The sequence below is a fragment of the Sander vitreus genome, chromosome 17 (genome assembly GCF_031162955.1).
Source record: "Sander vitreus isolate 19-12246 chromosome 17, sanVit1, whole genome shotgun sequence".
Classification (NCBI taxonomy): Eukaryota; Metazoa; Chordata; class Actinopteri; order Perciformes; family Percidae; genus Sander; species Sander vitreus.
The window spans coordinates 4,975,148-4,989,707 of record NC_135871.1 but is presented as its reverse complement, the minus strand read 5'-3'; the positions used below and the strand labels follow the sequence as shown (position 1 = coordinate 4,989,707).

At 39.3% G+C, this 14,560-nt stretch overlaps 1 protein-coding gene across 6 annotated transcripts in view; it reads left to right on the top strand.

The window, feature by feature from the left end:
* The window catches only part of piezo1 (piezo type mechanosensitive ion channel component 1 (Er blood group)), a 188,845-nt gene that overhangs the window by 30,878 nt on the left and 143,407 nt on the right, over nt 1-14,560 (top strand). For all 6 annotated transcript variants that reach the window (XM_078272473.1, XM_078272468.1, XM_078272469.1 and 3 more), the window contains exon 2: nt 8,159-8,254. In XM_078272473.1, coding sequence (XP_078128599.1) covers nt 8,159-8,254 — 96 coding nt within the window. The remainder of the gene's footprint in view (nt 1-8,158; nt 8,255-14,560) is intronic.

Genomic DNA, 14,560 nt, shown 5'->3' with positions numbered 1-14,560 from the left:
CTGTTGGGATAGTCTTACTGTAGTGATTACTTCCCCACCTGTTGGAGAACAATGGGCTGTGTGAGCTACTTGACTCTTACTGGCAACATATACAAACAAACACACACACACACACACACACACACACACACACACACACACACACACACACACACACACACACACACACACACACACACAGCATGAATGGCCAAAGTGAATTGGCATTTTACTACCATGTCAGATGACTAACCACATGAGTCACATATGGAAGAGAGGAAAGGCCTTCTCCCTCTCAAGACCAACACTGTTCACTGTTTTGTTACAGCTGCAGGGTTTTAGACAGTTTCTAATGACTACCAAAGCCTCCCCCTTCAGCACCACAATGAGAAAAAAATGAGCTGAACAACAAACCAAAAAGAAAAGAAGAAGCACTGTTTAAAGGGTAATTCCAGGTTATTTCAACCTGGACCCTATTTTCCCATGCACTGGTGTCGAAGTGACTAAGTGTGAACAAGAATCTTTGAAATCGGTCCAGTATTGTGCGAGAACGCTGTAACCAGCAGCCATGAACCAGGCTGCAATGTAATCATACTGTATAGGTCAAATGTGCATTGAATATTTCGTTCACTAAAAGTGCTGTTTTTGCCGCTGACAGGCTCAGATTGTTCAGTGCAGTTTCAGCCAACAAATAAAACCTGTTTTCACCTTGACACTGCTGGGGTGGAGACAGAGATCTCAGGGACAGATATTAGGAAACTGCAACAATACCAAAGGTATTTGCATAGAGAAATACAATTAAAGGGAAGAGATAAAATATGTGTGTTGGAATTGGGGTAAAGTGACCCTTTAATTTAAAGGGTAACTTTGTGTCTAAAGTCGCTTTCCGACCGGAGGGATTTTTGCAGTTCCTAGAACATTAAATTCCTAGAACCCTTTTTTTCTCGTGTTCCGACTGGACCAATTTGGGGACTTTTTAAGTCCCTCTGGCTGCAGTTCCTGTAACTCTTTCAGCTCCTACTTCAGGGCAGGGTCTTTTCTCTTTTCCCTTTTCAGCATATGAACCTAGGTCAACGACGGTCGGGTTTCCGGTACAGACAGACCAACAATGGGACAATTTTAACAATTTTCGCCACGTTATTTATCACTAATTTCACTTTTGACAATGTTTTAGGCGAGAAATTAACTGTTTAGATTTTGAATATAGGTAGTCTTGCGAAAATTGATGCCGAATTGACAATTTGCTTCAAAGTTTTCGGAGTTGAGAAGCTCCATGAAGTGAGGCAACAGCCAGCAGGTGCCTGCACTGGCCGCTAGCTCGTCGCTCGGCCAGTCATGCTCAGAGACCCCGAGGTAAGCTGGAGGTCTCTTAGACCGGTCTCGTAAATAAGAGGCTTTTTTTTCGCCGTTGACGGTTCGTTTTTTAAAATATCGCAACACATGTCCATCATAAGATTAACGGGAACCTGTGGTTAACTGTCTTTTCGGAGTTAAACTCCACAACCGTGTCCTGCGGCTGGCCGGCCTTCACACACACACACACACACACACACACACACACACACACACACACACACACACACACACACACACACACACACACACACACGTCCACAGTGCAGCAGGCAGAGGTGAGGGAGCGAGAGATACCCGTTTCTCTTCTTTCACTCCCTTACCCCTCCTACCAGTCCCTATGGCCACTTGGCCAGTGTGAATGCAATTGGAAAAAGTGGTTTTGGGGGAGAGTAGTTAGTACATCTGTTTAGAAGTGGACTTTTCCTATAACTACGTTCCTGTAACTACTTGGTCGGAAAGCGGCTTATGTGACTTATGGGAACAACAATCTTTGAAATTGGTCCAGTATTAAGCAAGATTGCTGCAGTCAGCTGCAGCGAAACAAGCTAGTAAGTTATTGGTCAATTGCACCTTCAATTTTATGTCCACAAAAACTGCTTATTTAACCATTGACATGCTCAGATTATTGTTATTATTAAGTGTCTGACAACATTATGGAAAGGATCCCTACAGAGATAGACCTTTTGTTAAAGAGTAAGATCCTTTTTGTTTAACAACCTCTGAAATCACCATCACCAAAATCACCAGACTCCATTTAAATAAACAATACTTTTAGTGTGTATATAGCCAGAGTATTTTCAGATGTAAATGGGTAAATTAAGGGTTTATTTCAACTAAACCAGAGTGGCAATTGTTGGAACAGTGAAAAGACAAACCAAGACGGCTTTGGATAGTTTTAATTTGTTTCTGTTGACTTTAAAGAAAGTGTATTTTACGATGATAAAATTACTGTTATGTTTATTTATGATTTTGGAGCTGTTTCATGTTAAACAAAAAGGATCTTACTCTTTAACAAAAAGATCAACCTCTGTAGAGATCCTTTCCATAATGTTGTCAGACACTTACAACAATAATCTGAGCATGTCAGTGGTTAAATAAGCAGTTTTTGTGGACATAAAATTGAAGGTGCAATTGCCCAATATCTTACTAGCTTGTTTTGCTGCAGCTGACTACAGCAATCTTGCTTAATACTGGACCAATTTCAAAGATTGTTGTTCCCATTAGTTACTTAGACACAAAGTTACCCTTTAAATTAAAGGGTCACTTTACCCCAAGTCCAACAAACATATTTTATCTCTTCCCTTTAATGGTATTTCTCTATGCAGATACCATTGGTGTTGTACCAGGTGTCCGAATATCTGTCCCTGAGATCTCTGTCTTCACCCCAGCAGTATCGAGGTGAATTTGTTGGCGCTCACTGCACTGAAAACGGTCACAAGGCCCCTTTTGATCCATAGAATACATGTCAGCAGCATTCATTGGCACTGTTTCTTCATTGGAATGTAGTTCCACTGAAAACAGTATGTCTCATTTTCACACTGGTGATTTGAACTCAATTAAAATTGCTTTTTAAATAGCTCTGGCACTATCAGAAAGCAACATTATAACGGCTCTGATGATTTATTGGGATAAGAGTAAATATAGTATAGGATATATAGCCCTACTCAGCCTGTAAAAACTGTTGCATACAGTATTCTGTAACTCTGGAAGAGCTTTGTCAAGTAAAAAAATATTTCTGTTCATCATGTCAGACCAAATTAATTTACACTGACATTACAAGTGACATTGCTTGAGTAATCAAGCTTGAAGTGTATAACAGAAAGCCTAAGTTACAAACTGGGGGTGTGATATTTGCAATATATAGTTGCCATGTTTAAAAATTGACAGCCTAATTTGGAAAGAAATAGTGATCATGGCTGAAGACAACACCTTTAATTTGAACATTTTAGTGAAAAAAGTTTTAATTTGGTAGAAAAATGTGTGTTTTGGAACAGCCCGATCACGATTGCTTTGTGAGTCGTATCATCCACTGGCTTGACCTCTGTGAGTTGATTCTGAAAGAAAGTTACGAGCGAACTTAGAGGCACTCATATTGATGTACTGACATCCACTTAGTCGTATTATACTATGTACAGTATACAACCCATATTTCCCAGGGAGCTGGCAGAATAAATCTGATGTTTGAGTTTATGTGGCAGGTTAGAAATGTTTTGGTGAGATTTAAATCAGTGGAGCTATACAAAGGCTGAGAGGAAGCTCTGCCTGAAGAGAGGGAAGACTTGGATGGATTAACCCTATAACCCATATTCTTAGGAACTGTAAGGAACAGGAAACACTTGAAGAGAAAGGGATGTGTCAGTGACGTCAGTCCCAAGCTAGGAATAGGAACATACACATGTGAGTCATGCTGCAGTAGCTGTGCTATCCTGTGGAGTTTTAGTTGTGGGTTTTCAGGGCTGGGTCTGTTTGTAGTCAGTGTTGTCCTAAAGATTACACCTGAACAACCTTTGGCCATAATAAAAAAACTGGTTAGGTGGACACTAAACAACCCTAAACAACACTAACCCTTGTGTTGTCTTCCCATCAACCATGGTCAAAATTGACCCATTCTGTTTTGCCTGTTTTATAAAGTATAAATTATCCCCCAATTCTGTGTTACATCTTCTAATCCAACTTCATTTCAACCTATCACTGCTAGTTTTACACTTCTTTTTGGAATATATGGTCAATAAACCTAATTCATATTAAATTATGCCTAATTTTTTAGTTAAAACCCCCCAGAAATTATTAATTATTTTAGCTAATAGTTAAAAGTAGGGGAACGTATGTTAATGCATAATTACAGCCTGTTTTGTGTATGGAACTATCCATGTTATTTTTGGCAATTTAGTTAAAAAAAACAACATATTTTTGATACAGACACTTTGAAAATGGGTCACATTTGACCTGCGGACAACACAAGGGCTAAACAACCCCCTTTCTGTCTATTGTGTCTTACTATTACAGTATTGCAGGACATGTAATAAAAGTTCAATGTCTATAGGGACTCCCAGATGCCTGGTTTATTGTCCTCACCACATAACAAAACAAACGTACTGTATGTCCTTGATATGTTCGTTGATATGTTTGTTTTTATGGTGCAACGGAGAGTGACAAAGCTAAAGAGGTAAAGAGATGAAAATATTTAAAAGGCAGCCAGGTTGGAGACATGACATTCACCGCCTCCCTCTGGTGTGATCTAATTCCTGCAGACATGTAGGAAGGCAATATGTTGAGAGAGCCTAGACAGAAAAGATGAGAGACTGAGCTTTAACTGATGTTGATCTTTCTTTTAAATCTGTACTGAATTATTACAGAATAAGTGAAACAAATCTACAGCTCTGCTATGGCCGCTAGAGGCTGCAATGTTCATTACAGCCTACATAACTGTGTTGTGATGTGTTGTGAAGTGTTTAATGGAACAGTTTTAACAGTATATGGATGGAGCAAATACTTCTAATAATAATTCTTGTTGGAATTGTCGGGTCCTTAAATTATAGAGTGTTGGTCCTGAGACAGCGTTATGATTTTACCCTATAAATTTAATTTAAGGTGATGAAGTGTTCAACATAGATATGGTTCAACCTCTGGGTAACAAATGGATTCAGCATAATTTTAGATGTTCATTTATTTGTTTTTTCTAAAGATGATTTGTTTGGTATTTCAGGCCTTTATTTGTATAGGACAGCTTAGACTCGAAAGGGGAGAGAGAGGGGGAATGACATGCAGCAAAGGGCCACAGCTCAGAGTGTAACTCGCGGCCTCTGCGTCGAGGAGTAAACCTCTATATATGGCCGCTTGCTCTACCAGGTGAGCTAACCAGGTGCCCAGATGTTCATTTCTTGTCTACAAGTGTTTATTTCTGCGTAACGGTGGCACAAGAAAGGTCAGGAGGTCCACTTACCATAAAGTTATATCCTCTGGGCATCCAATAGAAAATTACCAATGACCAAAATGAGGTGGTTGCTGTTAGGCTATGGTTCAAACCCAGCACACAGAGAAAACAACCACGGACTCAGTGTAGATAAACAAAAGTGATTTTAATGAAAGTTCAGTTCATCAAGTAACGAATAAATTAAAATACTAAGTAGGTCGGCTCCTGACTGGAGAGGGACTGAGGCGGGCAGGCAGTGGAATACCCGGACGTTTCTTTTGCAGTAAGCCAAACAAGGTGGTGGAAAACTGGAGGTGAAAGAGCTGGAGACACGGAACGCCACGGCAGCAGGTTGAGTGGTGTGGGTCTGAGCGGAGCAAAAAATAAAGCACGTTAGCAGGAGCAAGAGATAATAACAAGGAGACAAAACAAACAAGTTAGCTAACTGCAACTTGGGAGCCTAGTTACCGCACTGGTAGGTGCAACGATCTGGTGCCGATGGAGAGCCATGCCCAGGAATAAATACTGCCAGGTTGATAGTGGAATTAGATGCAGCTGCGCAGGTGGACACGCCCGCAGCTGTACGGAGAGGTAGATCTTCCAACCACGCCCCTTGACCTACTTTGAGGCGAGTCTGCCATACACACCGGCAGACACCACAAACACAGTGGGGACACACACACACTTACAGACACCACCGACAAAGTGGGGACAAAACAAGGGAGGAAAGGGACACAGAATGGGGAGAGAACAGCCGCCCACATAACAGTAGCAGTAGCTCAGTCTGTGCAGACTTGGCTTGGGAACACTCCAGAGAAGTACTTAGTGTGGACTGGTAACTGTTCAATCAGTCAGCAAGGCACCAAACCCCCAACTGCTCTGGGCGCCTGTAATGGGCAGTCCCCTCACTCTGACATATCTGCATTAGTGCATGTATAAGTCCTAGGCATGTATGTGTATTTCGGGGCTATGTGTAATGTTTTTAATAACTAACAACACAATGTTGGGTTGCTTGCGGGATCAATAAAGTATGTCTTAATCTTAATCGTTAAAACGGAACCCACTACAGACTCATAAAGGCAGAAATTTCAGCATAAAAGATTAAGGGCTTTTGAGAAAACATTCGGGGCTGGAGCCCCTGAAGCCACCCTCCCTGTTGAAGAGCTGCCTGATATCCTGTTGTTTTTAACATTCTTACCTGTATGTTAAGGATTCTGCCTGTTTTTGTGCTCGTATTTAACAAGTCTCATAGTTGTGCGACAGGTGTTAGATTTTAAGTTGAACTTGAAGCTGTGAATTAAGGGCCAAACTAAATCTGTGTGGTAAACATCTCACCTCCATGTGTGATCTCATCAGGCTGAGTTTAATCCACACGTTCACCTAGGTGATCTATCAATTATCACTGCATGAGAGGAGGAAATAGGCCTGCACATTTTCTTTATTTCCAGGTCTTGATATTGGCTTATCGTCTTTTCTCCTTCAAGCCAGCAACACCTCATAAAATCCTTGTTGCTGTACCATATGTGCAGGGGAAAGACAGCTGTGGAACGTTCTATTCTTGGAGAACTGTGCATCAGACAGACAGTAAGCCCTCTCTGTGGGCTCTCCCTGAGTGAAATGACAGAAGTGGCCTTTAATAAAGTCATATATTGCTGCGCTGCCAAGCATTGGTCAGACCAACAGAACTTAAAATTCTAGTGCAACACACCCAACTACAGTGGCTGTGTAGATACACATGCAAAAAGGACATCAATGGTTATGTCAGGTATTAGATGAGTTCGATCAAAAGAGAAATTTGAATGAGATGTTAAGAAAGGAGACAGAGACACAAGGGTGTCTGCCCCCAGTCTCTCTGACTATTCTGTACACACCCTGAATAACCCTTACACATCACCCGATGACACCAAGTCCTTATTCCAAAACAAGTCTTTTGTTAGTGTCTTCCGAGTCTCGCATTGCCAGACCTTGCTCCACAGCACTGTGGGCTACACCGCACATACATTCTGGGATAGAAGAAAAAACTCTCTGGGTTGTTTGCATTTCTTTAAACCAATCACAAATGTCTAAGCTCCGGAACTTTTTCGGTGGAACATTTGCACTCCGCAAAAGACAGCACCACATAACACATTAAATGAAGTTAACTGTTGACACAATACAATAACATGAGCTATTTAAATTAGCTGGATACTGGTTATACCTCATTTGCTCTTACTAGTGAATCACCGTGTGTACTTCGTCCACAGCAATCCCACCAATCGGTCCCAGAACACCCGTACAACACCAGTAAATGTAAACATATTCTTTGTAACTCTTTACAATCATTCACCAAAAGAACCAAGCAGGCCTGCCTTGTTGCACGATCAACATTTTCTTCAAAACCTGCTATTTTCAGCTTGTAGCTTGCTAGCTCGAAACTTGTAGTTGTTTTCTGTAGCAAAGGGGTTTTAAGAACGACAAATTTGGTATTGAATGACAAGGCATTTTTTGATACACGATTAGATTAGATAATACTTTAATTCATCCCACAATGGGGAAATTCACTTGTTACAACAGCAGTTTTTCCACAATAAAAACAAACCAACAAACAACCAAACAAAGAAACAACAGGCAAAACAACAGACAATGTGCAAAAAGTACTGAATGAATGTAAAGTGCATTATATGAATATACACCATGTACACCAATATAGACCATGATGTATCATTTTTAGCATTTTAATTGATGACAAACATTTGTTTTCAGACTCAATCATGTTGTATGGTGTGATCATGTATGCTTTATGCCACAATTACATGTCTCTCTCAAGACCAAGGGTTATGGGTATATAGGGCAGGGCCCTAAACCATGCCATACATGCTAGAATCTCTAAATCAATTCTTTTGTTTGACTCTGCTGTTTCTGTTTTTGCAGTTTGTCTTTTTCGCTACAACATCCTGTCACTGGTTCACTTCCTCTACCTGCTGCTACTGCCATGGTTCCTGTGTCCGAACAAGCACACACTCAGAGGTAAGACCATCTGTGTTGCACTGTATGTTACATTGTTTTTCAGACTACGGGTTTGTCAAATTTAATGCAATTCCAATCACTGTAACGTCAGTTTGTCCGTGCTCTGAGTGTTCATTCTTGGCCATAATTTGCTGGTGTATGTTTGGATATAAGTTGATATCAGTTTAGGGCTGTAGTGAGACTGAAAGCTACTGCCTGACAGATACACAGAACTAAAGGTTCAGTAACCAATTACAGACAAAAGGTAAGAGATACCCAAAAACAAGTTTTGTTCGGGGTCACTTAAATATGTTATGTACCAGGTTTGGTGAAGATTAGATCAAATATGTGCCAAAATAAGCAAAACTAATTTTTACCAAAAGAAAATCAAAACATTATATAGGTGCAAATGGGCGTGGCCTACATCAGTCAAATTGGCATAATTCAAGGAACACACTGTGCAAATATTGTTTTGCTGTCTCATGGTTTATACATTATTAAATTAAGTAATAACTAACCACATGATGGTGCTATTTGTACCATGTTTTACAGTAATATGTTAAGAATTTCCACATGGGTCAGTCATGTCTTATAGTTTTTGAGATTTCAGCTTTTAAAATACAATTTTAATGAAAAAAATCTTCATGACTCACTGTAATTATCTAGGTAGTCTCACTTTTCCAGACATATCTCCACAGTTCTGCAGAGGTGGGTCTGGCTAGTCCACACAACATTCCTGGATAGGAGAATAAAAGGTCAGGGGTCGGTTGCATTTCTTTAAACCAATCACAATTGTCTTGGGCGGCGCTAAGCTCCGGACGAAAAAAAAAAGAAAATGCCACATACAATATTAAATGAAGTTAACTGTTCACACAATACAGTAACGTGAGCTATTTTAATTAGCTGGATACATGGTTAAACATAATTTGCTCTTATCAGTGTATCACCGTGTGTATTTCGTCCACAGCAAATCCCTGCCAATCGGTGCCAAAACATCCCAGTTAGATAGTAAATGCCATAAACATATTATTTCTAAATCTTTACAATCATTTCCCGAACAAACCAAGCAGGCCTGCCTTGTTGCACGATCCAAATTTTCTTTAAAACTTGCCATTTTCAGCCTGTAACGTTGCTCAGAGGTTCCGGTAATTGTTGCTTGATGAGACCAGAATATAAAGTTAATAAAAAAAAAGAGGAAAGTGAGAGACATCCGGTGGAATTTCCGGCGGCACCGGAATTATCCCTTAAATGAAACATTGTCGATATAGACTACTATCTAGGTAACATGGGACCTGCAAAATAAAGGGTAACACTTTACTTGAAGGTATCTACATAAGAGTGACATGACACTGTCATGAACACATGACACTGTCATGACACAGTCATGACACATGAAGCCTAACCCTAAAAACCATAGACCCTACGGGTCTAAATGAAAAATACTAAAATGGATCCACTTCTCTTTTTAATCTAAGTTTTACAGGGTATTTTTTGAAATACTTTCTCCCACTGCTCTGGTCTCCTCTCTCCTTAGATTTTATCTGGACCGCCCCTGCAGCGCATTATACCCAACCGTTTAACCCTCCTGCATGCTTTCTTTTCTTTTCCTTGTTTTTCCTTCTTTTCTATTTTAAATTACCCTTTTTATGGTTTTAATCCATACTTATGATTAATAATAAGTATTTGTTGTAATATTTCCATATTTACGTCTTTTATAGCATGCTTCCTAGATTTTATTATTCTTTCCTTTCGGGGGTTAATTTCTACCTGCAGAGGAGGTCCTACCTAATATTTTAATGGTTTTATGTTTTTTTAATAAATATTTTAAAGATGCCTTGGTTGTCCTTTATAACTTTTATTCTGCCTTACCTATATTTTAATAATTTGATTGTGCTTCTGTTTTTATTGCTAATATTTATTATTATTATTATTATTATTATTATTACAAATTGAATTACTTGCCTCAAAACTTTAACATGATGATACACATGCCATTGGTTTTATGCATTTTTACTAACAGTGTGGTTTTATTCTATGATGTATTTTAAATTATTTATGGTTATTTATTGTGTGGCACTTTTTACCTTTTAAAGCACTTTTTAACACAGCACTTATTACTAATTTTTAATGGTATGTGTATATATATTTTTAACCTCAAGGGCAAGTAATTCAGACAGTATTGATGACCTTTTAAATATTTAAATTTACCATCATTTTTGAGTTTGAATAACTCAAAAATTTATTTTGTATTGTGATGCCGGGCTATTTATTTACATAACTATATATATATATAGTTATATGATATATATATATATATATATATATATATATATATTTATTTATTTTTATTTATTTTATGTATTTATTTTGTAAATTCTCTAGGATAGACACCAGGGTAGTTGTGGAGGTGACCTTTTATTTAAAGTTTTAAATCTCCCGCTGTCTGTCCTGTCCAGTGGTTCTTTTTACCTGCTTTTAATATCTGGCCGTCTTTTAAACAGCTTTTATATAACCGAACCCGGTTTTTTAAGGAGTTCTTTAAGTGTTTTATTCACACCAGTGGTCCCCTTGTGCCCGTGCCCCTCGCAGCACCCATCCTGGGCGCTGCGTTTTAACCCAAACCTAACCATACCTTGTCATGACAAAAACTGAATGACACTTACTAAAAGAAGCGTTATGTCATAAACGTTTATGACTTCTTTATAATGTTTATGACAGTTCATGACAGTGTCATGTCCCTCTTATGTAGATACTTTCAAGTAAAGTGTAACCTCTAATAGTTTATAATGGTGTCCCACTCATTTGGTCAATGCTTCTGAAACTTTTGATACTTTAAGTATATTTTGTTGTTAATACTTTTACTTAAAGGGGTGATAAAATGATTATATAGTATATTTCACACTGTTCCTTAAGGTCTCCAAATAGGGTATATAACATTGGTTGGGCTGAAAATGGCCCGGGTGCTGTTCTATGTGCCCTAATGCAACCCTGTGAAATAGCCCTAGAATGAAATGAGAGTTTCTTCCTTTTATGAATCATGAATGCTCATGAATATTTAGATGAGCTGCGCGCTGATTGGTTGGTTTACAATGAGCGAAGCTGCGGAGCAAAGACGCAACATGGCCAACAGCACTCACTGAAACATCCAAGGTGGAGATACCATAGAGACATTAGGTGTTGAACCGTATATGTTTGAGCCTGAATCAGAGGAAGCATCTGATGTCGCAACTAGTCGCCCATAGATTGGAAATGACTACTTCAGAGTGGTAAGTTTTGTTATTTAGCATTTATTTGCACCACGACCACGACCAGCAGCTCGCGGTGCACAGTCACCTTTTATGGGGTAACTAGACCACCAACTACCGCTGACCTGATGGAGCTCCACGACCAACAGCTCGCGGTGCTCTGTAACCAGCGCACAGTCACCTATGCTGGGGTAACTTAACCAACAACTACCGCTTATCTGGAGCACCACGACCGGCAGCTCGCGATGAAATGTGAAAAGTGTCAGCATTCCCTGTACAGCCTGGAACACTGCATTTACGACCGTGGTTCATTTTCAATATCCTTGAAAAACTTCCAAACTTTCTTCTTGGTAATGTGGAAGTACACAGAGCAGCATGCAGCTAAACTAGTGTCTGAGATCTCCGCTGTTTTTTTGGGGCGTGACAAAGGTACAGACCAGAGCCAAATAAGGTACAGCCACCAAGTTGGCGTCAACTATTAGCTTCGTTGGGATTCGCCCATTTTACAGAGGCAGTTTCAAATTGTGAGATTTGCATAGGAAAGAGGTGTCAATGGGACTTTGAGGTTCTCTGTATGCCCATTTTACTAGGGGTGTCACGATTCTCCAAATCCTTGATTCGATTACATTTTCAATTCTAAGGTCACGGTTCGATTCGATTCTCGATTTTTACATTTATTTTTTTAAAGCACAGGTTGCTATGCCATTTTTAGACTAGACTTTTATGCAATATAATATCTGACCTTTATTCGCATTGTACCACACTACATTGTCAAATTTAAAACATTTATTAACAACATAATGTAACAATAACTTATTTCTTCAGTCAATTGGAAACTTGACAATTTGTCAATAAAGTAAAAAGAAGAAAAAAAGTTTGCCGATAATGCTGAGGGCAGACGCATTGGTGTTTGGTGTTTTAAGCCCCCAACGTCATCTTCCAGGCAGCGCTGCCTGGAAGGCACTAGGATTAGGCAATGGTTAGCATAGATATACATAATAAAGGCTAGATGTCTCGTCCGCGCTGCTGGCCAATGGAGGTCGAAGTCCGCACCTGGTGGCCATCTTGCCACAGTCAGCTCGCTCACTCGTAACATTGTGTTTTAATGGTGCATGTACTTGTTAAATAACCATAACTTGCTAAATTTTCTACCGATTTTCAAATGGTTTGGTTTGTTATAAACGTCAGAGATGTAGTTATGACACTGTATACTTATGAATAATTATAACCATGGACTTCCATATGAAAATAACATTAAACAGAACAGATAGATGCAAGGTATTTATGTTAAATCAATATATAGGCTACTAAAACTCAGTGTGCAGAATGGCAACATGAGATATATATATATATATATATATATATATACTTTTATAATATGAATATTACTAATATAAAATATTTTTTTTATAATAAAAGTAAAAGTTTATTTTAAACTATTATAAAATTAAATTACATATAAAATTATAAAATTATTTATTTGCAATAAAAAATAGGTACAAGATTTCCCTTTAGAAATAGACATAAAGAAATGCTGCATGTTGAAATCCCCACCCTGCAGAGAGAACTACACTACTGTGGAGGTATACACATGGATGATAGAGTAATATTAAAATTAAATAAAATTTAATTCATTTCAATTCAGTTCAATTTTATTTGTATAGCGCCAATTCATAACAAAAGTTATCTCAGGACACTTTTAAAATAGAGCAGGTCTAGACTGAACTCCTTATAACATTATTTACAGAGACTCAACAGTACCACCATGAGCAAGACCTTGGAGACAAGGGCAAGGAAAAACTGCCTGTTAAGAGGCAGAAACCTAGGACAGACCCTTCGGCTCTAGGTGGGTGGTCGTCTGACTCGACCAGTTGGGGTGAGAGAGAGAGAAAGTGAGAGAGAGAGAGACAGAGAGAGAGAGAGACAGACAGGTGCACAGCAACAACAGTATTGGCAATGGCAGTCAAGCAGGACCATGGTAGGAAGCTCCACTAGGATCCATAGGAACCTGCGAGACGAGAAAGCACAAAAACTCCGGGGAAGAAGAGAAGTTAGTAACATGCATTAATGGCACATGAATGAGTGCAGAAAGAGAGAGAGAGGAAGAGAGGAGCTCAGTGCACCATGGGAAATCCCCCGATAGTCTAGGCCTATAGCAGCATAACTAAGGGATGGTTCAGGACACCTCTGCCTCCCGAACCACAACTGGAAGCTGGTTCCACAGGAGAGGAGCTTGGTAACTGAAGGCTCTGGCTCCTGTTCTACTTTTAGAGACTATATGAACCACAAGTAGCCCTGCATTCAGAGAACGTAGTGTTCTAAAAAAAGGTAATAGGGTATTATGAGCTCTTTAAGATATGAAGGGGCCTGACCATGAAGAGCTTTATAGGTGAGGAGGAGGATTTTAAACAGACAGCAGCTCTGCTTGCTGGTCCCAACTCTGGGTTGGCTCTTTTGAATGAAAAGGTTGCCTACCCCTGGGTGTAGTTTCAATGTTCACATGTTTATTCATTCAAGTGTATGAGTGACAGAGCAAGTGAGATAGCCAGTAGTTCTCAAACTTTTACCACCTCAAATAATATTGGGCTCTTAGACTACTAACACCATCATAGACCTTTCTGGGTACCACCAAGATAAAGGATTTAATATAATAAGCCATATGATGCTCTCATTTGTTTGACATTCCACATGCAAATACTCACAACATCAGGTTGAGGTGCATCCTGAGACAAGTCCATTGGCAGGTTGTCTTCCGCTCTTCTAGAGGTAGTTGTGCTTCTTGTTGCTACCAGCTAAAATAAACATAAGTAAAGACGTTTTGAGTGTCTAAAATGTGCTGTAATAAACAACACATTATATAACTTGCAGTAACAAAACTAAAGTGACATTTAATCACATATTGATATATCAATCTTATACACCTTGAATTATTGTTGGTCAATGATACACATACCCTTTAAAGATGAGCTGGAAAGTTGAAAATGGTTGGCACAACACCATCTTTAAGCCGGACATTCTGCCCCGTTCTGTCAAAGTCCTCACTCCTGAAGTGCTCACTGCAGAGCAGTGTCCTGTCAGAGGC